The 26,138-nt window shown below is 54.6% G+C and overlaps 3 protein-coding genes across 6 annotated transcripts in view; 2 read left to right on the plus strand and 1 right to left on the minus strand.

Annotated features, from left to right (window-relative positions):
• Window positions 1–521: 521 nt before the first annotated feature.
• LOC311511377 (cryptochrome-1-like) lies at window positions 522–26,058 on the minus strand. Of its 3 annotated transcripts, XM_084611925.1 has the most exons (12): window positions 25,921–26,036; window positions 12,385–12,474; window positions 11,482–11,756; window positions 9,856–10,050; window positions 9,598–9,716; window positions 8,328–8,482; window positions 7,698–7,838; window positions 6,824–6,991; window positions 5,873–6,013; window positions 4,677–4,828; window positions 2,565–2,794; window positions 522–1,446 (listed from the first exon to the last, which is right to left on the minus strand). In XM_084611925.1, the coding sequence occupies exons 3-12, from the start codon at window positions 11,694–11,696 to the stop codon at window positions 1,370–1,372; spliced, it is 1,593 nt and encodes a 530-aa protein (XP_084468051.1). In that variant the 5' UTR covers window positions 11,697–11,756; window positions 12,385–12,474; window positions 25,921–26,036; the 3' UTR covers window positions 522–1,369. The 3 variants fall into 3 exon arrangements, with proteins under 3 accessions (XP_084468051.1, XP_084468052.1, XP_084468053.1); XM_084611926.1 differs by lacking the exon at window positions 12,385–12,474 and having other exon boundaries at window positions 25,921–26,058; XM_084611927.1 differs by lacking the exons at window positions 9,856–10,050; window positions 25,921–26,036 and having other exon boundaries at window positions 12,385–12,525.
• Window positions 12,647–23,382, plus strand: TIRAP (TIR domain containing adaptor protein). The gene is made up of 4 exons (XM_084611930.1): window positions 12,647–13,074; window positions 19,584–19,632; window positions 20,882–21,466; window positions 21,883–23,382. The coding sequence occupies exons 1-4, from the start codon at window positions 12,649–12,651 to the stop codon at window positions 21,924–21,926; spliced, it is 1,104 nt and encodes a 367-aa protein (XP_084468056.1). The 5' UTR covers window positions 12,647–12,648; the 3' UTR covers window positions 21,927–23,382.
• DCPS (decapping enzyme, scavenger) overlaps window positions 25,956–26,138 on the plus strand; it is a gene marked incomplete at its 5' end in the record, with an annotated part of 63,477 nt that continues 63,294 nt past the window's right edge. For both annotated transcript variants that reach the window (XM_084611931.1, XM_084611932.1), the window contains one exon: window positions 25,956–26,114. In XM_084611931.1, coding sequence (XP_084468057.1) covers window positions 25,956–26,114 — 159 coding nt within the window. The remainder of the gene's footprint in view (window positions 26,115–26,138) is intronic.

Consider the following 26,138-nt stretch of genomic DNA (forward strand, 5'->3'; position numbering starts at 1 on the left):
ATGAGCTTTGCCCCACACTTTAGCTCCTGTAATTCCACTTAGCACTTCCAAGGATATCTTTAATACCCCAGCAGACCGTAGCCAAGGGATAATGAAATTATGTCTTGGTTGGACACACCACAAAAAGGGGTGTACAGGTCCCAAGGACGTGGTAATAAGCATCCAGCATTTAACGCTCAGTACAAAGATGGGCAAAAGGCAACATCCATGTCCAGCATCCCTCACTTTGGTCTCCTAAGCTGCTGTCTGCCAAACGGGGCAGTAAAGCTTAAAACAGGGAGTTCAGTACCAATTCCCAGCCAGGCTGGCTGGGGCATTCGGCACCCCAGCAGGTTATTAACATGCCCTTTTTAAAAAAAAAAACAAACTTCCACTCCCTAAAAGTCTGCTGTGCTTTTGGCTTCTTTGGATGCAGAAGTCTGGGGTGTTTCCCAGGCCAGAGGAGTCAGTGGCTGCACAAATTGTTTTCCTGAGAGGTAAGTTTAAAATGTACCCTTCAGCTAAATGTCTGCAACAACCCAGATAAAGAAAGCACAGGGCAGTAACCTGGGAAGGGGACCTTGTGCGGAAGGCACTGGAATGTAGTGCAAGATGTGGGTTCAGTTCCCAGCTCTGCCTCCTTAAGATCTGATCTGAACAAGTCAATTATGGCTAGATTTTTAAGGGATCCAGGAGCTCCCACTGGAAATCTGCCCAGTAATCTCTGTTTCTCAGTTCACTTATGTGTAAAATGGGGGTGGTGATACATCTACCTCCCCGGGTGCTGTAGGGTAGATTCACCGTAAGGCATTCAGACAAACTGATCCACTCCATGGCAATGACCTTTCCAAGAGACAGGTTTCAGAGTAACAGCCGTGTTAATCTGAATTAGCAAAAAGAACAGGAGGACTTGTGGCACCTTAGAGACTAACCAGTTTATTTGAGCCTAAGCTTTCGTGAGCTTCCGATGAAGTGAGCTGTAGCTCATGAAAGCTTATGCTCAAATAAATTGGTTAGTCTCTAAGATGCCACAAGTCCTCCTGTTCTTTCCAAAAGAGGAACTCAGCTTCTGGCCTGCGAGCAGCATCGAAAGCACCCGCGCCAAAGGACAGTTCGCTGAACAGGCTTAAGGGGCTGAACGAAAGGGTACAGCATGAAAAAGTTTCCTGAGCCAATAAGAGAGGCGGTGCTAAAACCCCCCTATAGCTTTCCCTGGACTCAGAAGGCCTGGGCCCCTAGCTGTCAGCCAAGGGATTGGAACAGACCCCAGAGCCTCTCTTCATAAAGCCCAAATGGGATGTGAATGGGCTCTTGTGCTGCCTGGCTCTGGGGTGGGGTTCTCCCCCTGCAGCACAGAAGAGGCTGGCCCATTGTCAAGTTCCACAGGAATTCAGCTGCTTTTAGTCTTTGGTTTCTTTGTCAGCAGTTCGGCCACAGAGGGACCAGCAGGTGTCTTCCTTCTGGCACCTAAGGGGAGAAACAAGCAGCCAGGTTATTAGGCTGAAGAAGGCAGGACTGTCCTGTCTTTCCAGCTCAGACACTGCACTACAGCCCTAAGGTCTGTGGCTGCTGGCAAGCTGGCAGACTCAGGAGAGTTTGGCATGTCTCAGATGGCAGGGAGAGCCATACAGCAGTAATAATAAACAACACATCAGCTCTCGTGTAGCATCTCTCATCCGTAGGTCTGAAAGTGCCTTACAAAGAGATTGGTAGTGTTATCACCATTTTATATATGGGGAAACAAGCACGGGGAGGTCATGTGACATCCCAAGGTCACCCAGCAGCTTAGTGGCTGAGCTGGGACCAGAACAGGGGTGGGCAAACTTTCTGGCCCGAGGGCCACATCTGGGTGGGGAAACTGCATGCTGGGCCAGGACAGGGGGTTAGGATGCGGGAGGGGGTGTGGTGAGCAGGAAGGGGCTCAGGGCAAGGGGTTGGGGCAGAGGAGGGGTGTATGCGGGGGGCAGAATGCAGAGGGGTTCGGGCTCTGGCCCACCACCGCTTACCTTGAGTGGCTCCGGGGTGGCAGCAGCATGCACCGGGCACTCCCTGCCTGCCTGCCCTGGCCCGGTGCTGCTCCAGCATCATGTCCCTGCAGCCCCTGTGGGAGGGTGGGGAGAGAGCTCTGCATGCTGCTCTTGCCTGTGGGTACCTCCCCTGAAGCTCCTGTTGGCTGCAGTTCCCCACTAGGAACTTCAGGGGAGGTACCCACAGGCAAGAGCAGCACAGGGAGCCCTCTGCCCTGTCCCTCCATCCCCCCCGCTCCCCTAGGGGTGGCAGGGACATGGTGCTGGCCGCTTCCCAGAGTGGTGCGGGGCCTGTGGCGTCAGGGCGGTGGCAATCCCATGGGCCGGATCCAAAGCCCTGAGGGGCCGGATCTGGTCCCGCAGGCCATAGTTTGCTCAGCCCTGGACTAGAACATAGGTGTCCAGAGTTCCAGCCATAGCCACTAGCCATGATGCCTCCCCAAGGGAGGGCTGCTCAGGATTGTCTCCTCCCGTTCCTCCCAGCCAGTACTTTGCACTTCAAGTCCCAGCCCAAGAGAGCCAAGCCACAGAGCAGCTCCGGTTAAGGGGGGTAGTTACCTTTCTTGCCACCCCCTCCCTCCAGCTGGGCCGTGGTGCTGGCCGATCGCCGGGTGTAGGCTGCCTTCATCCGCTCCACGTTCCTCTTGCTCACCACCTCGTGCACCACGATGGGCTTGGGGTAATCTCGGCCAATCACACAGCCCGCCTGCTCCTGCACGCTTCGCGGCGCCTTCCAGGGCTCGTAGATGTACTCAGCGGGGAACTTCTGGAGGCAAGGGAGGTACTTCCTGCAGGAGGGTCAGGTCCCAAAGGAACAGGCAGGGTGGGTCAGTCAGCCCCACAAGAAACGAGCCGAGGTGGGAATTCAGGGCCAAGCCCCAGGTCCCTCAGGGCCAATTGCCTTCACCAGTATGTCTTAGCCAGCCGGGCTGAGGGGGGCTAGAGCAGGGTACGGGATCTTTGGCCCACTCACTTCCTAGCCTGTCCACTGAAGCTGCCAACCGGGGGTGGGGGGTAACAATCTGACCTTCCCACCTGGGAATGGGACAAGAGCTCCCAACTTCCAGGCCAGTCAGCCTCACCTCAGTCCCCGGAAAAATCATGGAGCAGGTCCTCAAGGAATCAATCCTGAAGCACTTACATGAGAGGAAAGTGATCAGGAACAGTCAGCATGAATTCACCAAGGGAAGGTCATGCCTGACTAATCTAATCGCCTTCTATGATGAGATTACTGGTTCTGTGGATGAAGGGAAAGCAGTGGATGTATTGTTTCTTGACTTTAGCAAAGCTTTTGACACGGTCTCCCACACTATTCTTGTCAGCAAGTTAAAGAAGTATGGGCTGGATGAATGCACTATAAAGGTGGGTAGAAAGTTGGCTAGATTGTCGGACTCAACGGGTAGTGATCAATGGCTCCATGTCTAGTTGGCAGCCGGTGTCAAGTGGAGTGCCCCAGGGGTCGGTCCTGGGGCCAGTTTTGTTCAATATCTTCATAAATGATCTGGAGGATGGTGTGGATTGCACGCTCAGCAAATTTGCGGATGATACTAAACTAGGAGGAGTGGTAGATATGCTGGAGGGCAGGGATAGGATACAGAGGGACCTAGACAAATTGGAGGATTGGGCCAAAAGAAATCTGATGAGGTTCAATAAGGATAAGTGCAGGGTCCTGCACTTAGGACGGAAGAACCCAATGCACCGCTACAGACTAGGGACCGAATGGCTAGGCAGCAGTTCTGCGGAAAAGGACCGAGGGGTGACAGTGGACAAGAAGCTGGATATGAGTCAGCAGTGTGCCCTTGTTGCCAAGAAGGCCAGTGGCATTTTGAGATATATAAGTAGGGGCATAGCGAGCAGATCGAGGGACGTGATCGTTCCCCTCTATTCGACATTGGTGAGGCCTCACCTGGAGTACTGTGTCCAGTTTTGGGCCCCACACTACAAGAAGGATGTGGAGAAATTGGAGAGAGTCCAGCGAAGGGCAACAAAATGATTAGGGGTCTGAAACACGTGACTTATAAGGAGAGGCTGAGGGAACTGGGATTGTTCAGTCTGCAGAAGAGAAGAATGAGGGGGGATTTGATAGCTGCTTTCAACTACCTGAGAGGTGGTTCCAGAGAGGATGGTTCTAGACTATTCTCAGTGGTAGCAGAGGACAGGACAAGGAGTAATGGTCTCAAGGTGCAGTGCGGGAGGTTTAGGTTGGATATTAGGAAAAACTTTTTCACTAAGAAGGTGGTGAAACACTGGAATGCGTTACCTAGGGAGGTGGTAGAATCTTCTTCCTTAGAAGTTTTTAAGGTCAGGCTTGACAAAGCCCTGGCTGGGATGATTTAATTGGGGATTGGCCCTGCTTTGAGCAGGGGGTTGGACTAGATGACCTCCTGAGGTCCCTTCCAACCCTGATATTCCATGATTCCTGTCCTCACAGACCACCCAACATGGGGGTTACGTCCAGTTGCTGTCGGCCTAGAGCTAGAATGATTCACTGCCACCACCAGTCTTCTGGGTGGAGACAGAAAGACGGAAACCCCCAACCCTCCCCCACCCGCGCAGTGTCCCCTCTGCGATGCCATGCCAGAGCCACACCCGGACTGCAGCAGACGCCCGCATGGTCCAGGAAGAGGCTGGGCTCCGCCATGGCTCTGCTGGACTTTGTCTTGCACCTACTTGATATACTCTCCGCCCCTGTCCGTCTTCTTGCCGAAGGCGACAGGCGAGTAGACACGGAAGAACTGGTGGAAGAAGGCGCTCGCCGACAGCCACTGCCAGTTGCCAGCGTTCAGGGACCAGTCAGCATCCAGCAGCAACTCCTCAAAGACCTGGGGGTGGAAGGAGTGGATGCTTTGGGGAAGGGAAAGATCATGCATAACCCCGCCCCCCCTGCCCCGGGAACCTCCAAAACTTTCTGCTTCCTTTCAGCTTGGGCTCCTGACCCATGGCACTGAGGAGGGGTGACAGCTGCTCATCAGGCAGCCGGTCCCCGGGGAGTCCCGCCAGGTGGCACGTGGACTCCATTCCCCTCCTACCTTCCCCCCTCACCCTCACGCAACCTGGGTGGGCAGGGTGCCCAGCCAGGAACCCCACTGGCCTTCTGAAAGCATTGGCACCAGAAGTGGAGGGTAAAGACAGCGCCTGTAGGGGGCACTAAATCCCTCTGTGGTTGGTGCCATATAACTGTGATTAGGGAAGGGCTGTCAGAGCAGCCAGGGAGAAGGGGCCATTGGAACAGGTCTGCGCTATCCCCGTGGCTATTCACACCTCCCTTCCCCAGCCTGGCTTAGCTGTGTGGCACTGGGCCCAGAGCCGCAGGCAGGGAAAAGCCTCAGACGCTCCCTAATTCACTGGAACGGGTTTGGTTTCTCACTGGGTAAGAGGCTGCAGGAGTCTCTGGCCGCCCTCTAGTCTCTATTCCCACCCGGCCAGCTGTAGAGCCCAGCACCATGAATGACAGCCCGGAGGTCCCACGTCCCTGGAGGTCTTGTCCAGCAGCCCAAGGGCAAGCCGGATCTCCCCTCTGGCAGTGGCTGCCAGAGGCGGAGATGGGTCAGTGAGCTCCCTCCGGCTCAGGCAGCTGGACTGGAGTAGGGAGGAAACTCCCAGCCTCGTTCCCTGTGGCTCCAAGCAGCATGGGGGGTGATAAGGCCAGCCTTGCTCCTCGCGGCCATTGGCCGTGATGCAATCTCCGCCTCCCTCCCACCGTTTGCTCATTGGCAGGCATGGTGGAGAGTTCTGGGATGGACTCCAGGCTCTCCATGTCTGCAGGGCAATGGTGTGGCCCTCAGCCAGCCCGTCAGCTTCTTTGTCAACAGTGAAGGTCCTAGAGGCCCCCACCATTTCAGCAGAGCCCTTGCGACATGCCTGACCTTTTGCCCTTGCTCCCAGGATATCCACAGGTCTCCTCGAGTCAGGAAGCAGGCCACAGCATGCCGGGCCAGGTGATGGATCCAGCCTTCAGTTCGCAGCTGGGTCATGATGGCATCTATGAAGGGGTAGCCCGTCCGGCCCTGCCAAGGAAAGAGCTTCAGTTTAAACCTCCAGCAAGCTAACCCAGGCAGCCATGTGCATGGTACACTCCTGGCTTCACTAGTGAGGTTTGGGGCTGGTGGCCGGACCCATAGAGCTAAGAGACCAATTACTGCCACCAGTCAAGGGAGATCTCTGATACCTCGAGTGGCAGTTACTGTATTTTGAAGCTGAAAGACCAAGGTTCTAGCCTTGGCTGCCCACACCTGTCTGCGGTATCTGGTGACCAGGCCTATTGTCTGCCGAGTGTCTGTTCCTCGCATCGTCCCTACCTCATCCCTGTATTGAGCAGTTCTCCCTTTGAGGCAAGTATGGGTCAAATTAATCCCTGGTGGAACTCCACTTAGAGTTACACCAGGATGTACTCGGGCCTGACAGCCAGGCCGTCTCTAAGTGCGTTCCCTCTAGCCAGCACGACCGCTAATCCCCTTGGTGTCAGCACTCGGTTCCCAACGCTCAGTGGTGGGAATAGCCCCACTGGTGCTGGGAGGCAGAGGGACGGCCCTGCCAGGAGTGCACTAGAAGGAAGATCAGGCGTGTAGGGCTGCTGGCTGGGCTCCCTGAAGCCAGGGCGGACTCACCAGGCCCTTCCCTTAGGGCGCAGTTTGTTAATTCAGATTAAACCCTCCCTCCAACTGACCTCTCTCGGCCCTTTGCAAGGATCACCTGACCCCTTCCTAGCTAGGTCCAATAATCGAACTCTCTCCCCTGGCCCTGGCAGACCACCTTGCTACAAGGCTCTTGTCACTGGGACATCATTGTCATTGGCCCATATTGCCAGAAATGGGTACCTCACTCCAGGCTCTGAGGTGCTCTGGATTGTCATCCCAGTCCACCTGCACACAGACGGGGTTGCCTTCCATCTTGTTGAAGTTGGGGATCCCAGCTCCTGCTGTATAGAAGAACTCCCTCCACAGGAGCTGCCCGTGCAAAGACACGGGCGGGCTGGAGTGTTTCCTCTGTCAAAAGAGGGCAGACGTCATTCTTGTCTCTGGCACGTAAGCGAGGAGAGTCCCGGAGAAGGGATCCAATGGTGGTTCCTTAGCAGGGATTACTGCTGTTGGTTTCCCAGGCATTCATATACCCAAACACTGACTGGAGTTTAAGGCCTCTGGAAAATGAGGGATTAATAGTACTGGCTAGAGCTGGGCATAATCCACGGAGGCGTTGTAAAAGCTTCCACCACGCATGCAGCTCTGCCAAGGTACCTCACTCCTGATCCACATCAGCCTCTGCTCTTCTAGGCCTGGGCTTTCTTATTCAGAGGCTAGGATAGAGCCAAACCCGAAAATCCCTTGGTTTTATGGACAAACTAAGCCTAGGACGAGCCAGGAGACAGATTTTCCTTTGCGATTCTAGGGTTTAAACCCAAGAAGTTAAGGTCTAAGTCTAACCAACTGCGTCAACCAGCTCACCCATCCTCCTCCTGCTAAGGGGTTCTGCTGCCGTTCATGCCCCATTCCCATTGGCTCAGAGGCAGCATCCTCACTGACCATGCCAGGAAGGTTATTTGCCTACACAGAGCAATAGATCTTATTCCAAATGTCCCACATCGGTATGAGCCAGCAGCCCTTGCAGGGCAGAGAACTCTAGCCTCCACAGTGCTCCTTTAGGCCTAACACACGTGCTGGCAGCCTGATAAAAGAGCTGCCAAGCAAAACTTACCCCCTGGTAGATTTCAGCCAACCTCCACCAGAAGGTTCGCACTGACAAGCATCCAAACTTGATGTAAGGACTCAGGACGGTGGTGCTAGGGCTCAGGGAGTTGGGCTCAGTCTGGGGCTTCTGGAAATTACACACCCAGGCCTGAAAAAGGACAAGAGAAGCAGATGAGAGGTGCCCAAAGCCAGACAGGGAAAAGCACAGAGGACTCCCTGCCCAAGGGAAGAGGATGGCCAAACTATATATGATGGAAACCACTTCAAGCCAGGATATGCAGCAGCACCCCTAGTTCCAGCACCTATGAGCCTGGTACCATAATAAAACAGAGAGCGGAGTAGTTCCATGTACTGTCATTCTAATTAGCGTTTTCCACCCGCTTTGCAGTCACTTAGCACAGGGGTAAGTGATCGCAGGTGCGAGGAAACAATGAATTAGGCCTGGGGTCTTTAATGGAGCAGCTGGCAGGTCCTGGATCTCTCCAGGACACTCCTGCCAAAGCCCATGTGGGCTCAGCACAACGTTGCAGGGAATCAACCTGAGATGTTTCTCTTACGCCGTTTGCTTGAAAGCTCAAGGGCTTAATGCCTGCCCCAGGCCTCAGAGCGGGAGAGGGATCAATGGTAACTACCCTACCGTTCTGTTCATATGCAAGTCAAGCCTGCAAAGTGCCTCAGACTCTCCTCCTGGGTAGAGGCGAGGACCTGCTTGCTCGGGGTCTTGACCCAGCTCCTCCAGCGTAGGGATCCCATACTCTGCATCGTGGTTGTCTTTGCAGGGGGTACAGCAATCTGCGGTAATAGGCACAGTCAGTACTTCCGTGCACCATCAACACTAAAATATATTGTACGTTTGTCCAGCCTCTTTAGTTGTAAAGAATCTCAAAGTGCTTTATAGAACTAAACAGGGATCGCTGCACCCAGCACTGAAATGCAGCCACCTCTGGAATGGAACATGGCAACTGCTTTACAGCCTCATAACACCACTACACCAGAGCCTAGGAGAAGAAGAATCCCATGTCCCATGGAAGCTGCATGGGGATTTTTGGAACACACCAGGGGAAGCCCAGAATACCAACCACAGAAGCTTGCAGTCCGAGTGCTGGGACATGTCCCCCTGGCAGAGAACCACCACATTGACAAAGACTTGTCCCATACTCACTGTCCACAGAATCTGGTCTATACCCAGCCTGTTATCAATCCCTTTAGTGTTCCCAGCCCCAAGAACCCACACAGTTCCACAGAGGCAATCCCTGGCTTCCAGGACTCTGAGACTGGGCCTTCAGGGACCAACAAGCCCTGTCTCTCTCGGAGGCTCCCTGCAGCGAATCCAGCCAACCCAGACTCTTGCAGAGGCTTGTACTGGGCCTGTCAAGGCGCAGTGCTCTTACTGGGTATTTGCAACAACCCACACAGCCTTTTCCAAACAAGGAAGCCATGTATGAGTCACCTGGCTATTGAAGCTGGAAGGCCTTATGTTAGCCCAGAGAGGCAGAGTTAAGCCATAGGCCAGCCTGGCCAAGCCAGTGCAAATGCCAGCCATGCCGGGTCGGACTCCATCTCCGTCTCAGTCTCTCTCCCTTGTCCGGTCCCAGCCGGGGGAGAGCAGCCAGTTTCTTCAGAAGCCCACCCTCCATTCCCACTCAGGCAGAGCTCAGCCCTTTGTCTCCAGGCAGGGCCACGCTGCGTTCACCCCGCCCCGCCTGCCAGAGCGTCCCACTGCTGAGTGTCGATGGAACTTCCTGTTGTCACTCGGGACCCTCTCTTGATCTGGGTCGGTTTCAACCAATTCCTTAACGACCCTGTTTGTTCCACCCACACAGCGAGGTGACACACACCTGTACGGAAGGAAACTTGGGGACATATACAAATCATTAAAATATTACCAAACCCTTTGTCCCACTCACCCTTCAGGTTTTCCAGAGTGGGAGCTGGCATGGGCCGCTTCGGTGGTCCCAGCGCTGCCAGGAGCGTCTGCAGGCGCACGTAGGTCAGAGGCACCTTGCCATTGTTCTCAGCAATTACTCTGTGAATAATCAAAGGGACCTATCACCGGGTAGAGCCCACGCAGCAGAAGACACTGACATCCTCTTTTGCTGGGACTCCAGGGGCTTTAATGCCCAGCAATGAGCAAGCCACATGAGGCCCCCGCTCCTGGGACCCACCTGTCGGTGTCATACAAGGTGTTGGACACTTTCTGAATAACCTGAACGCCATGTTCAGCCGCCAGCCTCACCACCTCGCTATCGCGCTGCCTGGAGTAGGGCTCCGTGTCTATCTCGAACGTCAGCCGTGTCACCTTCCACTCTTTAAAGAGGACCGGGAATATCTCTGTGGGGCGGCCACGCCCCACAAACAGCCTGCGGAGATGCCACCAAAACCTAGTCAGCCAGCGGCGAGGTAAACAGCAAGGCCCAGGAGTTCAGGCTTGGTGGCTGGGCTCAAGAGAGAGCATTGTGTGGTGGGAACTCTAGTCTATGCGTACACTCATCCTAGGCCACTTGCAAGCATGGCATGTTGGAACTTGTCTCCGTGGGTCACACCTCCATGTCAAAAGTCAGGGCAGCTACAACCTAATCCATTTTATGGCCTGTCGGGTGGATCCCTCAGGAACTGTTGGGTTCCTCAGGCTTAGAGTGTCGCTCTGAATTCTACTTCTGACAGCAGGGAACACAGTGCATGAGATCTCTCCATACCAGGTCCCTTGGAGCTCCTACCCCTCCACGGGTGGGACACTGCTTGTAAGCAGCAGTCGGCTCATCCCAGGGTGGGAAGGGAAATGCGGACCACATAGCTGGGGAAGACAGCGGTCCCACTTGGGATCCTAGCAATGAGGGTACTTAGGAACCCAGCTTCCACCCCTTTGGCAAAGTAGCTCATGTCTAAGACCTCTCATGCATGCTGCACGCTTCATCTCTGTTAGGCAGCTGGAGATGCAGAGGATTGTGAGGAACCTCCCCCTCCCCAGACAAATTCATCCCCATCATCCCCTCAGTAAAAGCCTTTCTGCTGCTGGCTCCTCCAGCCCTGTAGCCCACCTTCGCTGCGCTTGCTCTCATAACAAAGTGCCCTTTAGAAAGGGCCACACAATCCCCATTCAGTTAAGCTCAAGCAGCTCCCTGACCTTCTGGGGCTGCTCCTGATCCTGCTTTGGAACCGCATAGAGGGATGTGCACTGGGAGCCCATTTCTGCATCGCCCGGCACCGGCACTCACACCTGGGCGAAGTGCGCGTCGCACACGACGAAGTCAGAATGGCAGCCGTGCACTGGCATCACGATGTCACAGGGTGCAGAGCTACAGAGAACCAGGCCCTGCGTATTTGTGGGGGGGGGGGGAAGCAGCTACCCCTGTGTGGCTCATTCATCTAGCAGATGGAAGCATTATATCATTAAAAAGTAACAGTTGTGAACTGCGGGGGGAGGAGGAGAAAATACATTTGTTTGACTTAGACTGAAATATTCAGAGGAAGGCAGTTCTCCAGGCACAGAACCTGCCAGCACTTTGCACTGTGAATCTGCAGCTCATTGGCACCGTATTCTCTTGGACAGGGAGCTCCAGACAACTGGGACCAGAGGGACCCAAGGAAGCAGAATTCTGGCATCTACTGGGCCCACCCTGCAAGCCCTGTATGTACACAGCTCCCAGCGAACGCGATGCAGGTCCCATGTGGGGAGGGGTATCCCCAGAATCAGGCCCTTTGTTTTTCCAGGTACCAGAGACAACCCCAGGACTCGAACTGTATTAGCCCTCCCTACACTAGTGCCGGGTATCTGCCTGGACTGGACTTGCCTCGAGTTCAGTTTCTGGAGGCTCTCGTCCAGATCTCTCAGCGACTCAACCAGAAACCTCCAGCGGTTGACGCTGACCCGCATGTTCTTTGGGAACCAGGGGTCGAGGATGAAGATGGGATACAGCTTGTGGCAGTCTGTCATCGCGGCCAGCAGGGCAGGGTTATCGTGAAGGCGAAGACCCTTACGGAACCAGTGGATCGAGATGTGCTTCATCCTGAGGGTTCGGCTCCCTGGTCAGTGCCTTGCTTCTCCTTCCTCTCAGTGTCGGGTCCCCTGAGGGCAAAGGAAAACTAAGGAAATCACCTTGAGAACAGGCACGTGACTCCCCTCCCCCACTCCCCGAGCCAAACAGCACTGAAAGCAATGAGAGTTAGGTGCCTAAATATCTTGGGATCTGGGAAATCAGTGGGAGTTCGGCACCTGGAAACCTTGGAGGATCCGGGCTGACGCACTCAGGGCTCAGTCCAGCCACACAGATTGAATATATTCTTCGGCTGACTAGATAGCAAGTGTCAAAAATCAGAACGGGGGGGGGGGAGGGGGGGTAATAGGTGCCTGTGTGAGAAAAAGACCCAAAAAACCAGGACTGTCCCTATAAAATCAGGACATCTGGTCACCCTACATATTCTAAGGCCAGGAGGGACTCTGCCCATCACCTCCTCTGAGCTGCATACCAAAGGCCACAGGACGTTCCCGGACTCCGTTCCTGTTTGGACCACAGCAGATCTTTTAGGAAAGCAGCCAGCGAGGGAGAATCCACCCCAGCCCTGGCTACATTGTTCCAGTGGTTAATTACCCTCACTATTAAACATGGGCACTTTCTTTCCAGATATTGCCCTGACAGCTTTGCAGAGGCGGACTCTGCAGTGGCCGCATAGGCCCATCTCCGCTTCCTTCTCACCTGGGTGCTCCTCCTTGGGGGGGCCCCAGCAAGCGGCTCCTTCCCCGGCATCCCCCAGCAGCCTGGCTGGGTAACGCTCGGCTTCCAGGGCTGGAAGGGAGGTTACGAAACAAGCCGCTGTCAGTCAAGGGGCGCGGGCCTCCCAGGCACCCAACCAGGGGGACTTCAAGCCTCCGAACCCGCCCGGGGAGGAGCAGCGGGAGCTGGGGCGCCTTTGGGCGGGTCCGTAGCTCTGATCCGGTGGCCGGGGCCGGGGGAGAGCCCATGGGCCCCGGGCGGGGTCTGGCTGACGGCGCAGCTGGGCTCCCCTCCCCGCGCAGCGCTAGGGGCAGGACAGCGGGGGCCGAAGGGCCGCTCGCGGGGCCCACGTCGAGCGGGCGGGGAGAGGCACCGGGGACGGGTCCCGCCGCTGCGCTCGGCGAGCTTTGGCCCGGGCCTGTCCGCAGCGCCCGGCCGCCCCGTCCTGCAAAGCCGCTTCCCTGGCAGCCGGCGGCCCGGGGAAATCGGTGCCCGCAGCGAGCCCCAGCCCACGTGCCGAGCTCGGGAGCCCCGCCCTGGGGCTGCAACCCCGGCGCTGGTGCCCCGCCGCAGGAGGCGTTTCCTCGCAGGGCCAGGGGCGGCCGCCGACTTCCCCGGCCCGGAGCGCGCGGGCCCCGCGCCCCCAGAGCCCGGCCGGACGCGCGGGGCTGGGTGAGTAGCCGCCTGCAGCGGCTCCCGGCCTCCCAGGGAGCGGGGCGCCCCCGCCGGGGCAGGAAGCTGCGGCCGGAGCGGGGCAGGGGGGAGGCGTGTGCCCGGCAGCCGGGTTTGTTCCCTTTTTCTTTTTTCTTTTTAATTTCTTCAGATCCCCTTTTTGTGCGTGGCAGGCTGCGGGAGGGCGGCTGGTGCCAAGCACAGCAACACCCTGGCCCCGCCCCCTCCGAGGCCCCGCCCCCGCTCATGCCACCCCCCAGTCTCGCTCTCCCTGCCCTGGCTCAGTTTCCCCGCACTGGTGCAGGGGGCTGGGCTGTGGGAGAGGGTGAGGGCTCCAGAGGGGGGCCAGAAATGCAGGCACTGCCCCTGCACCTCCTGTTGGCCACAATTCCCGGCCAATGGGAGCTGCGGAGTCGGTGCTCAGGGCAGGGGCCGCGCGCGGAGACCCCTTGCCCCTCTCCAGGGGATACAGGAGTGTGCTGGCCGCTTCCGGGAGCAGCGCGGGGCCAGGCCAGGCAGGGAGCCTGCCTTAGCCCTACTGCACCACTCGGCTTTTAGCAGCCTAAAATCTCTCGGTCTGGCTGCAGTAGCCTCTGGGAGATAGAGGCTGATTCGGGAGACTCCCAGCGAAACTGGGAGGGTTGGCAACCCTAAGGGGTGCAGACCCAGAGCTTTGCCAGGGGCTGGCTGTCAGTCCGTTTTGTGGAGAGGGAAATCCATGGGATGTAGGAAAAAAGCCTAGGGGAGCTCTACAAAACTCCACTTGCTATTCTAAGTTCCCTCTAAGCTGCGTGGCTGCCTACCTGCCTATTAAGCCCCGCGCAGGGGCTCAGGGCTGCAGCCAGGGGAGAGGCGCCCATCCCCGCCGGCCCAAGCGCGGACCTGCTGCGGCCGGGGGAGTGGTGCTCTGCCACAGTGGGGAGCGGCCGTGGCCAGGGGAGAGGAGCCCCTCCCTCAGCCCAGCACAGGCCCGCCAGAGCTGCCAGGGAGAGATGCCTCCCCAGGTGCCGAGCTGCTGCAGCGAGAGAGGGCTAGGGGGAGTCCTCTCTCCCCACCACAGCCCCAGGGCAGCCTGCACCCCAGCCGCCTCATCCCTGGCCCAACCCCAGAGCTCACACACACCCCCGCACCCAACCCTCTGCCCCAGCCCTGAGCCCCCTCCCACACTCCGAACCCCACACATGGATGTAAAAATTTAGAGGGATCACTGGTGCTATCCACAAGCTGCTGGATATTTCTGCTACAGTGAAACAGTTAATGTTGCCACTTACAAGACATTGTTAGGTTTCAGGGTTATCAGGCAGTGAGATTAATGGAAGAGCCCCTTCCACTCTGATCTCTCACTTCAGGCTCTCTGCAGACTTACCAGGATAGCCTGACATCCAGGTCACTGGTTGGAGGCTTTCCTTGGAAAGGGCTTAGAGGGCTTTAAAAAGTGCTGCAACCCTGCTGGCCTGGTGTGATGGCTCCATCACGACCCACTTCCTCTGGGTCAGCTGGTGGGCCTGGGTGGAGGGCGCTGGGCTTGCACCCTGCCCCGATGGAATGATGCCTCCAGACTCAGTGATGTTCCAAGAGCTAAAGGGCTTCCATGAGGGCAGGACCATTTCACTGAAGGCCCATGGCTCTGCACAGCTCCCATCTTCAACAGCTGGCCTCACCTGTGATCACTGCCAGGAGCTGCCCCAGGCCAGGGGTGGCTGAGCAGAGGGGGGACGCCCTGTAACATTGTGCTCTTTGCACTGACTTATGATGGGGAATCTCCGCCTGGCTGAATGAAGACAATACCACTGAGCCTTGCCACCCCTCTGGCCTAGCCCCTTCCCGACTTGCGGAGCCTGAGCTGTGCCCATAGCAAGGTCTCCATGCAGCTTCCCCTTCCAAACCTCCCATCACATGTCTGTTGTTAGGAATTATAAGGTAAGGCCCAACATGCTCAGCCTCTTATGAGACAAACATAAAAAGCCCCTGCCCCAAGGAGCTCCCGCTCTGGGGGACAGATGCAGAGAAGATGGGATGCACTGGTGCTAATTTAAGTATATAACTCCCTTCCCGGAGCACAGAGGTCCTTCGCTGCTGTGCATAGCAGATGGTTATAATCTGCGAGCCCTAAGGCTGCACACACTACTTCATTTTTGTAAAGTCACTTGTGCATTTAGTTATTACTAAGCATTGGCTTGTTAGAGGAACACGAAGGCTGGGACAGTGCTCGCTCCTCTGCTATTGGAGGGTCACTCAGGAGCACTAAGGCGGCAGACATCGGCTGCGTGTTGTAGAGTTGTGGGCTCTGGAGCTACACACTGGCTCATTATTGCTCAGGCTGCATCCATTAGTTTGTCATGGTAGGGTCCTGGGGGAGGGAAAAGGTGAGCAAGGGGAAATTTTTACCATATTTGAAGCATTTGTTTTAGGGGGACAAAAACAAATAACAATTTGGCAAAGAAATACAAATTTTTAAAAAATCCAATTTTTGGCCCCAGCCTCAGCGGTGTCATTATTTTCAGACAAGATTCTGAAACAACCAACCCCAGAAGGATGCAAATCATGTGCTAGGGAAGGGCTGGATAGGGCACTCCTAGTATATAGTCTCACTGCCCCTTTGCATTCCCCATCTGTTTGTTGCAACCATCTTCTCTTCTCATACTTAGACTGTAAGGTCTTCTGGGCAGGGACATCTTTTTCTTACTCATTTGCATGGTGCTGAACATAGTGTGGCTGGTGCTCTTGGGGCTACCCCCAGATGAATAAATAATTACACACAGCTGTTTTTTTAACCTAGGAAATCATGCACGCAACTAAATTAAAATTAAAAGAGCAGGTGCTCCCCCATTCTCTCTCCCTCCCATCTTGTGTTAAGATCATCTTTTGCTAGACAGAGCAGGACAGGGATTGCTGATTCTTTTAATTTGTGTTCTTAGTTAAATTTTGTTGTAACCCAGGAGGGAGACCCTGAGATCAGCTTTCCAGAAATAATTGTACTGTGTTCCTGGAAATATCATGTGTGTGTTTTTAAGAACATAAGAATGGCCATACTGGGTCTAGCCCAGTATCCAGTCTTCTGACAGTGGCTGTTGCCAGATGCTTCAGAGGGAATGAACAGAACAGGGCAATTATCCAGTGATCCATCCCCTGCTGTCCAGTTCCAGCTTCTGACAGTCAGAGGTTTAGGCACACCCAAAGCATGGGGTTGCGTCCCTGACCATCTTGGCTAATAGCCATTGATGGACCTATCCTCCAGGAATGTAGCGAATTCTTTTTTGAACCTAGTTCTACTTTTGGCCTTTGCAACATCCCCTGGCAATGAGTTCCCCAGGTTGACTGTGCCTTGGGTGAAGAAGTACTTCCTCTTGTTTGTTTTTAAATCTGCTGCCTATTCATTTCATTCGGTAACCCCTCGTTTGTGTGTTTATATGAAGGGGTAAATAATGCTTCCCTATTCGCTTTCTCCACACCAGTTGTGAGTTTGTAGACCCCTATTATATCCCCCTCGGTCGTCTCTTTTCTAAACTGAACCACCCCCATCTTTTTAATCTTTCCTCAGATGCAAGCTGTTCCATATCCGTAATCATTGGTGTTACCCTTCTCTGCCCATCCATGCGAGGTGCACCAGGTGCGGGCAGGCAGGCTCAGCGAGGCAGGAGCCAAATGTGAAGGGGTTTAGTGTGTCAGGGATCCAGGTGTGGGTTGAGAGGATTCTTTGTGGGGCAATCTGGGTGCGGGCAGCTCAGTGGGGGATCTGGGTGTGGGGGGGATCTGGATGCACAGGGGCTTAGTGAGGGGTTCTGGGTGCAACGGTAATGGGACTCTGCAGGGGGTCCAGGTGAAGGTGGTTGGGGTTCAGCAGCGGGGATTGGTGTGGATGCTCAGTGGGGGAGTCCAGATGCTGTGGGAGTGGGGCTCAGTGGGGTAGGAATCCAGAGGAAGCTGGTTGGAGCTCAGTGGGGTGAGGATCCAGGTGTGGGTGGCTCATTGGGGTAGTCCAGGTGTAGGGAGAGTGGGGCCTAGCAGGGGAGGGTCTGAGTGTGTGGGGGAGCTGGATGCACAGGGGTTGGGGGGATGAGGGAGCAGCTCCCTGTACAGGGATCCCTCCCCCTGCAGCTGAGGAGCGATGGGTGCAGAAAGCGAGGGGGGGGGGAGAACTTTGCAGAGATTCCTGCAGCTGAGAGAGAAATCTGGGGGTGGGTCTGACCCACCCTGGATGCCTTGCAGGGGAAGAGGAAGTCCTATCCTCCCCAGCCCAGCTGGGACTCGCAGCTGAGCCAGGCACAGGGTAGGAGCCACCAGCCGGGTCTTCCCCAGTCCTGCCCCCTGCCCCACAGTGATTTACTTCTCTGCCAGCTGCCCTGGGCACCTGAAACATACTGCTTGGGAGGGTCGCTTGACCGCTCTTGTGGCTTCCCCGTCAGAAAGTCATTTTTCTGTGAAGAAGCAATGAAATCTGCAGGGGACATAAATTCTGCGCATGCGCAATGGCGCAGAATTCCCCCAGTAGTACTCTTGGCAGTTCAGGGACTTGGACAATGCAGATGCCACAGAGAGCGCCACAAAGACTGGAGCTGAAACAGAGCCTGCCTGCCTCCCCTGTTCCTAAGGGACACCCAGAGCCAGGTGGAGGCTGAGCTATGAGCCCAATAGACAAACCAGGCTGCAGAAAGCCTGCACGTAGGTGGGACCACCCCACTGTTTGAGTTGTGCTCCTGGGCGGGACTGAACAGTTGTTACAAGGCCAGAGCCTGCCTGGTTGCATCCCAGGAGGGTGGACTTAAGCCCGGGGGATCAAGTGTCCACTCTGCAAAGAGGTTGCTCTGCTCATGCTCCCAAGGATTCCTATTTGGGTGGAAGGGTCCTGGCATCTTTGGGGGTATTTCCATATGCTGAGGTCTTCTAAACATTGTGCTTGTCTAAGCAAAGCTTGAGCGAAAAACAGCCTTTCCCTCTTTTCCTTATTTTAAAGAAACTGCATATTCCACAATAAGGATCCAAACGCACTCTGGCTCCTGTTCTTGCAACACAAGAGAACCCAAAGTATCCAGTCTGGTGCTTGCAAAAAGAAAAGGAGTACTTGTGGCACCTTAGAGACTAACCAATTTATTTGAGCATAAGCTTTCATGAGCTACAGCTCACTTCATCGGATACATACTGTGGAAAATACAGAAGATGTTTGTTTTTATACACACAAATCATGAAAAAATGGGTGTTTATCGCTACAAAAGGTTTTCTCTCCCCCCACCCCACTCTCCTGCTGGTAATAGCTTATGTAAAGTGATCACTCTCCTTACAATGTGTATGATAATCAAGGTGGGCCATTTCCAGCACAAATCCAGGGTTTAACAAGAATGTCTGGGGGGGGGTGTTTAGGAATACAAGGGGAAATAGGTTACCTTGCATAATGACTTAGCCACTCCCAGTCTCTATTCAAGCCTAAGTTAATTGAATCCAATTTGCAAATGAATTCCAATTCAGCAGTCTCTCGCTGGAGTCTGGATTTGAAGTTTTTCTGTTGTAATATCGCAACTTTCATGTCTATAATCGCGTGACCAGAGAGATTGAAGTGTTCTCCGACTGGTTTATGAATGTTATAATTCTTGTTAAATCCTGGATTTGTGCTGGAAATGGCCCACCTTGATTATCATACACATTGTAAGGAGAGTGATCACTTTAGATAAGCTATTACCAACAGGAGAGTGGGTTTGTGTGTGGGGGGGGGAGAGGGGGAGGAGAAAACCTGGATTTGTGCTGGAAAGGGCCCACCTTGATTATCATACACATTGTAAGGAGAGTGATCACTTTACATAAGCTATTACCAGCAAGAGAGTGGGGTGGGGGGAGAGAAAACCTTTTGTAGCAATAAACACCCATTTTTTCATGATTTGTGTGTATAAAAACAAACATCTTCTGTATTTTCCACAGTATGCATCCGCTGAAGTGAGCTGTGGCTCGTGAAAGCTTATGCTCAAATAAATTGGTTAGTCTCTAAGGTGCCACAAGTCCTCCTGTTCTTTTTGTGAATACAGACTAACACGGCTGTTACTCTGAAACCAGTCTGGTGCTGGTTCTTTTGGAGTATCTGTTCCCCTGCCATGCTACAGCCAATATCCTTAGCAACAACCCTTGGTGATTTGTGATGGAAGGGTGTGATATCTGTTGGTGGGCAGGATAGCTTTTTAGTAAATGGATTTAGTGCAGGCTAGATGGCCTGGGAGAGTGACGTGCTCTGTCTACTCCAGACCAGACACCCATGGCAATGAGTGATCTCTTATGCAGCGCTTGCTAATGGAGTCTGCATGTGGAATACGCTGATTGTTCTTCCCCCAGGAGTTGGGGGCACGGGGTGCAGTGGTAAAGAAGCAAACATGATCTTTTTATTCTGGAATTGTACAGCGCATAGCACAATGGGTCCTGGTCTTTGACTGGGACTCCTAAGTGCTATGGGCTTACAAATACATAATATGCTGAATTTAATACCAGCATTTAATACCTGCTGACCAGTTGTCCTTTCCCTGTTACAGGCCAAGATTCATGTGGGCACTTCTCATCTGACTGGTCCCGATATGGCTGGTGAGTAAACAAGGAGCACGTTGACAGCATGATCTGATTGAGTGAGGGGCTGGGAACAGGAGGCAGAGCGTCTATCCCTGCTCTGCCCCTGACTTGCTATGAGCCTGGGAGAGTCGGTTTTACTCTGGTGCGTTTTCCCCATTCTGTGGACCAGGGATAACGTACCCAGCTCTATAAAGTGCTTTGCTCTCATAGCTGAGAAGGGACATAAGCGAATCACGAACCACCCCTCGTCCGTTTCAACTCTCACACACCTTGTAAGATTCAAAATGAACCATATCGGCTCAGGGCAGGGACTTGGCCATTGCTGCGGACAGCCTCAGTGGAGATCTCAGCTCAGTGTGCAGCTGAGGTCCAACCCCCTCCCAACCTAGCAAGTAAGATGGTGGGCTGCAGAAGGAATGGGATGGAGAACACAGAAACCTATCATTAGTAACAGATGTAAATCAACTGTGTGGTCCTCTCTGGAATACTGTGTGCAGTATGGCCACCCTGTCTCTAGGAGGACGATGGGAGTTAGCGAGGCTTTTGAGAAGGGCAACAAGAATGATCAAGGCCATGAGAATTTTCCCTAGGAGAAAAGATGGGATTGTTTACTTTAGAAAGTAGACCACTAAGAGGGGAAGTGTAGCAGAGGTTCTTGGGCCAACCACTGCCTCAGTTTCCCCTCTCAGATGGGGCTCCACAGTGCATTTAGATCACCCAGGTGACCTAAGCCTCCAGCTGAGTCAGGAGAGTCCCACCTCCTGGAGTTGGGGTCAGAACAAAATCCCAAATCTTCCACCCCATCCACGGCCCTTCCTCTGCAGGAAGAAGGGCAGAGTGATCCAAGCCAGGACCCTATCCTTAGGCTCCAGAGGGTATTTTAGACCTGATGCCCAGTGGCTCCAGTTAAAACCTCCTTGAAGGCCAGAATTTGTTTAATTGGCTTTTGATTACAGCCCAGCCACTCAGATCCGAATCTCCCTGTGCCCTTCCATGCCTGGAGCTGTACGGAGTGGCCTCTCTCTCGAGACACTGTTGGACTAGACCTGGCTGCTCCATCTTAGCACCAGACCGGTCTGCCCAGGTCCTGGGGCAGGGCTGACACTGGTCTCTGCGACTCAGCTCCCAGAGGGCCCCATGATAAGAAAGCAGGAGGTTCAATGTCCGGAAATGCTCCTTGTGGTGCATGGGGAAGGGCTGTGAATAGGCCCAGGAGGCATTTCAGCCTTCAGTGAATCTTACTCTGGTCTCTCAAACTCCACAGGCTGGGTCAGGCGGCTCCTGCAGAAACCCAAGCAAAGCTCCAGCTCCGCAGAAAGCAGCTTGAACACCAAACAGTCACCTTCCTCCTCCTCGGCAGTTGTCACCAGCTCTTCCACCAGCAGTTCAGTGGCCAGCCGGTCTCCTGCCTCCCAGGTGAGCATCAGCAGCTCAGGGAGTGCCCGCTGGGCCAAGAGCTATGATGTGTGCATCTGCCACAGCAACGGGGACTTTGAGTTTGTCGAGGAGATGGTCTCCTATCTGGAGAGCCAGCCCGAGGGCATCCGCTGCTTCCTGCAGCTGCGGGATGCCATGCCGGGGAGTGCTATCACGACGGAGCTCTGCGACGCTGTCCAGAACAGCCACTGCTGGGTCCTGCTAATAACCCCCAGCTTCCTCGAGGATCCCTGGTGCAGGTACCAGATGCATCAGGCGTTGGCAGAGGCGCCGATGGCCAATGGGCGCACCATCCCCGTGCTGAAGGGCATTGACCGGAGAGACTACCCCCGGGAGCTGAGGTGCCTCTATTACATCGATGTGACGCGCAAGGAGAATGGCTTCAGGCAGATTAAAGACACGATCCTGCGCTGTAAGTAAACCATAGGGGGCAGTCGGCTTCATAATGGGCCCGTATAGGGTGTTGGCTGTTCAGGTTGTTTAGCTTAGCCTGTGCAGAGTGGAGTGACCCTTCGATCATACCCTGCATTTCTGTTGCACCTTCTGGGCTTCTCACCAGCCATGGGGTGGAACACAGCAGCTGTCTGACAGCCCACAGACACTGTACAACCTTCTGGGATGGGAAGTAGAGAATCCTGTGTCCCTGTGAAACTGCAAGGGAAGATCTAAAGAGAAGGGGCTGGGGCATTTGTATCCCATTGGAGTGGGGTACAGTGTAGGATCTCTCTCTGGGAGGAGAGGTACAGATACATTGCAGTGTGACAATGCTGGAACATCAGTCCAGCTGATATCCCTTAGTGACCCTGGTTTCTGCCTTGTGTCCCTCAGACCTGCAGGAGCTCTGTCAAAGCACCATGAGCAGAATAGAGTGACGGGAGTCCTGTAGGGGAAGGGAGCACATCGAGAAAGCAGATCCCGGCCGAAGGGAAATGGAACGAGAATCCACAGTGCTGTTTCCAAAGTCTCTGGAGCTGCCTCATTTGATCTCAGTGGAGAGCAGATTCCAGGCGGTCTACGGCCAAGGTCCCCAATGCACAAAACACCTACAGAATTACAAATGGGACTGACTCTCATGAGGGTTTCTGAACAGAAGCATTTCTCTCGCGTCGGGCTGCTCCGCACCACGAACACTAATAGCCGGCACCGCTGAGAGGACAAGCAAAACATCTAGCACCAATGGAGAGCGAGGCTTACACGTGGCGTCTGGTGCTGAACACTTGGAAGAAGCACGAGGCTTGTTCCACGTTGTACTGTACAGTGCGGGGGACTTGGCAGGAATCTGGAGCTTGAGCGTTGGTGACTCCAAGTAGTCAAGGGTAAACACAGCTAAATGGAGTTTACCCTCTTCTCATTTGGGGAGTAGGAAGTTTAGTTTAGGGTCTGTCCTTTCAGGAAGCGTATAGGCAGCAAAATCTCTAATGACCTTCCAAAAGCCAGTTTGGAGCTGGTACAATACACACTCTTGCCTATGTTAAATTCCTCCAAGCCCCAAGGAGGATAGGTGCCAATTCCATTATATATACTCCACAGCTGTTTGGGTGGCAGCTGCCGATCAGCTGGGGGAGGCGCTGAGGGGAGAGCAGCAGGTGGGTGGGGCCTCAGGGAGGGGCGGAGCAAGGCAGGAAGAGGAGGAGCAAGGGCAGGGCCTTGGGGAAGGGCAGGGCCTTGGGGCGGGACAGTGGAGCACCCCTGGGGGGAAAAAGAAAACTCAACACCTATGTCAAGGAGTATAAACTGACATGAAGTTTTCCCCTTTTGGAGCTGTAACACTCATATAAAGAGGAGCTACACATAGGCTCATCTTTGGTATTTTGAGCGTAATGTCAGTTTTAGTCTTGATTTTTACAATTGTAATTTAAACGTGTGTACAAATGAATGCAGAAAAGTGTTATTTTTATCAAATCTCTCTCGCTTTTTTTTTTTTTTTTAAACGGGTGGATCTAATGCTGCTGAAAGCGCCTAAACTGACAGCTCACTGAACTGTTTATGCAGTGCCCAGGTTGTAAGCTGTTTTTCTTGTTCTTCCTCTCTACTTTCCACCTGCCCCTCCTCTACACACACACACCCCGCCCCGCCAGCTCAGACTAGGAAGGACTCCGCCTTGGGAGAGGAGTTGGGGATTGTTTAGGAAAAGTAGTTGAGTTTTTAGTTTAGGCTTAGCTAATACTCTAGTTAACCCCAACCTAAACTTGGCCGTTTTCCTAGCAGAGATGCAGAATCAAACCTCGTAGCGTGGTCCTTGTTTGTTTTGCTGGCTGAGTTGTAGCCTAGGAAAGTCTGAAGAGTCCATGTTACTCTGTTAAGATCCAGGGAATAAAAGACTCTGGCACTGGGTGCTTGCTTTCTTTTTTACAGACCCCATTTTTTAAAAAACTGACTCCTAAAATAATTAACAGATTTTCACGAACATTCATTCTGAACTTCAAGAGTGCTTTTGGAGCTACGCAGTATTTGTCACCATCTCGAAGAGGTTAAACCTCTGTTTCAAGTGCACAGCTCAACCTTAACTATAGACATGTAACTGGTCCCTCCACAGTCACTGGAAGTGGAAGATGTTCAGCAATAGTTGGAAAGTCCAAGTATAGGGTTGTCAACTGTCTAATTGCACAAACCCAAATACCCTTGCCTTGTCCCACCCCTTCCCAAGGCCACGCTCTTGCCCTGCCCCTTCTCCGAGGCTCCACTCCCCCGCTCACTTCAGCCCCCCTCCCTCCATTGCTCGCTCTCTCTTACCCTCACTCACTTTCACTGGGCTGGGGCAGGGGTGTGGGAGGGGGTGCAGGCTCTGGGCTGGGGGGTGGGGCCGAGGGGTTTGGAGAGCAGGAGGGGGCTCCTGGCCAAGTCTCGGGCAGGGGGTTGGGGTGCAGGAGGTGGTTTGGGGCGCAGGCTCTGGGAGGGACTTTGGGTGCAGGAGGGGGCTCAGGGATGGAGCAGGGGTTTGGGTGAGGGAGGAGGTTCAGGATCCAGGCTCTGGCCGGGCGGCGCTTACCTCAGGTGGCTCTCGGAAGCGGCCGGCACGTCGGGCAGCAGCTCCTAGGCTCAGGGGTGGCCAGGCGGCTGTGCGCAATGCCCATGCCTGTAGGCATTGCCCCTGCAGCTCCCATTGCCACAGTTCCCCATTCCCGGCCAATGGGAGCTGCAGAGATGGCCCGCAGGGTGTAGGCATTGCGCAGAGACCCCCCTTCCCACGCCTCCCAGGCCTGCCTTAGCACCAATGTGCCGCTGGACTGGCTTCAGTAGCCTCCTTCAAGCCTGATTCCAGGATATTCCTGGCCAAACCAGGAGGGATGGTAACCCTATGCAAGTAGCCTTCTCTATCCTCGGCCGTGGTATCCATGTGTGTGAAGTGCTTGTATAGAAGCACAAATCTGGTGTAACCCGAAGTAAAGCATAACCAAAACGAGTGGGTTAGCTTGCTAAGTGATATGGGAGGTAAGAAAAATATAGCATAACCAAACCCAAGCGTTCAAAACTCATGAGTCAGGCCCCCCAAAGTCATGAGACTATATCAAAAATCATAAGATTTTTAAAAACAACCAATGTGGGGTTCATTTGCTTAAGCCTCCTAGGGTTGATGCAATTTTTCAAGCTTTTCTCTGTAACCATGAGCTAGAAATGTACCTTATTTTTCAAGATGGAAGCTGAGATTCTCAAGTAATAACCCAGCTCCAACAGGTGGGACTTAACACTGAATATTGGGAGATTTGTGCTACAGTGACAAGGGTTGGCTGCACTGGATATAGGACAGATAAAAAAACTAGATCTATTCATGGGGGATAGGTCCATCATTAGCCAGGATGGGCGGGGATGGTGTCCCTAGCCTCTGTTTGCCGGAAGCTGGGAATGAGCAACAGGGGATGGATCACTTGGTGATTTCCTGTTCTGTTCATTCCCTCTGGGGCACCTGGCACTGGCCACTGTGGGATCCTGGGCTAGATGGACCTTTGGTCTGACCCAGTATGGCCGTTCTTATGTTCAGATGGAGGAGACCGGGCATATTAATTGCCACCTTACTTGGGCTGCCCTTATCTTCCGTGACCAAACATGCCCAGAGATTCCAAGGGTGGGCCGTCCGTAAGAGTGAGATTTACAGCCCCCAGAGTGAGATTCGAGGCCAGAGAGTGAGACTTTCCAGGGGGGGTTGCTTCAGACCGGGACCCTCATCTTTGGGCCTTGGTGACATCCAGCCAGGTTTTTAATCCAACCAGCACTTAATAGTTTGCTTTACAGCGTCCACTGCTTCGCCGGGCCCCTGGAACACGGAAGTGTCCCCGTGTGTACTGAAGTCTCATGCGCGTGCGCATTTGCCACGAAAAGCCGGCGGATTGGAAGGAACACACTTGTTGGCTGGCTGGGGCAAACCCCTGGCTGGGGGCGAGATATGGACGGAACAAGAGGAACGGCCAGAAGTGCAGCTGGGTTGGTGGGTGACGGCGTGTTTCTGGGACGTGCTCCGCACACAAAACCCGGGCAGGGCGGTGGCCTCATGCGCCCGAGGGTGGGGCTCGGCCAGGGGGGCCAGATGTCCTGATTTTATAGGGACAGTCCCGAGATTTGGGGCTTTGGCTTAAACAGGCGCCGACGAGCCCCCACGCCTGCTGTCTGGCCACCCTAGGCTGGGCTTCTGGGCCCTGCGGCCGTGGCCCCTGCAGGCCACGCACGGGCGGGGGCAGCTTGGCCTCCTGCCCCGCGCAGCCACCTGCCCCTCCACGCTGTCCTGATCGTTACCTCTTCCAGTGAATGGAATCGTCCACCCCCCCCGCCCCATTTTCCCAGTGGTTCCCGCCAGTAGCAGCCCCAGCCCAGCAGGGGGAGCCCTCTGCAGCGGAGCGGGGTTTAGAGGACAGTCCTTTCCCCGCTACTCACTCTCGTCTCGTCGCGGCGCATGCGCACTCCCAGCGATGGCGGAGGCCACCGGCGCGAAGAGGAAGCGTGAGGGGTCGGAGGAGCCGGCCGAGCCCCCGGGAGGCGATGGCGGCTCGTTCCCCTTGGCGGAGCTCTGCGTGCGCAGGGTGCTCAAGGAGTCTGCGCGGGACAAGGCCATTTTCCTGCACGGGCAGGTAAGGGGGGGGAATGGGCTGTAC

The sequence above is a fragment of the Lepidochelys olivacea genome, assembly GCF_965140295.1.
Source record: "Lepidochelys olivacea isolate rLepOli2 genome assembly, chromosome: 22".
Classification (NCBI taxonomy): Eukaryota; Metazoa; Chordata; order Testudines; family Cheloniidae; genus Lepidochelys; species Lepidochelys olivacea.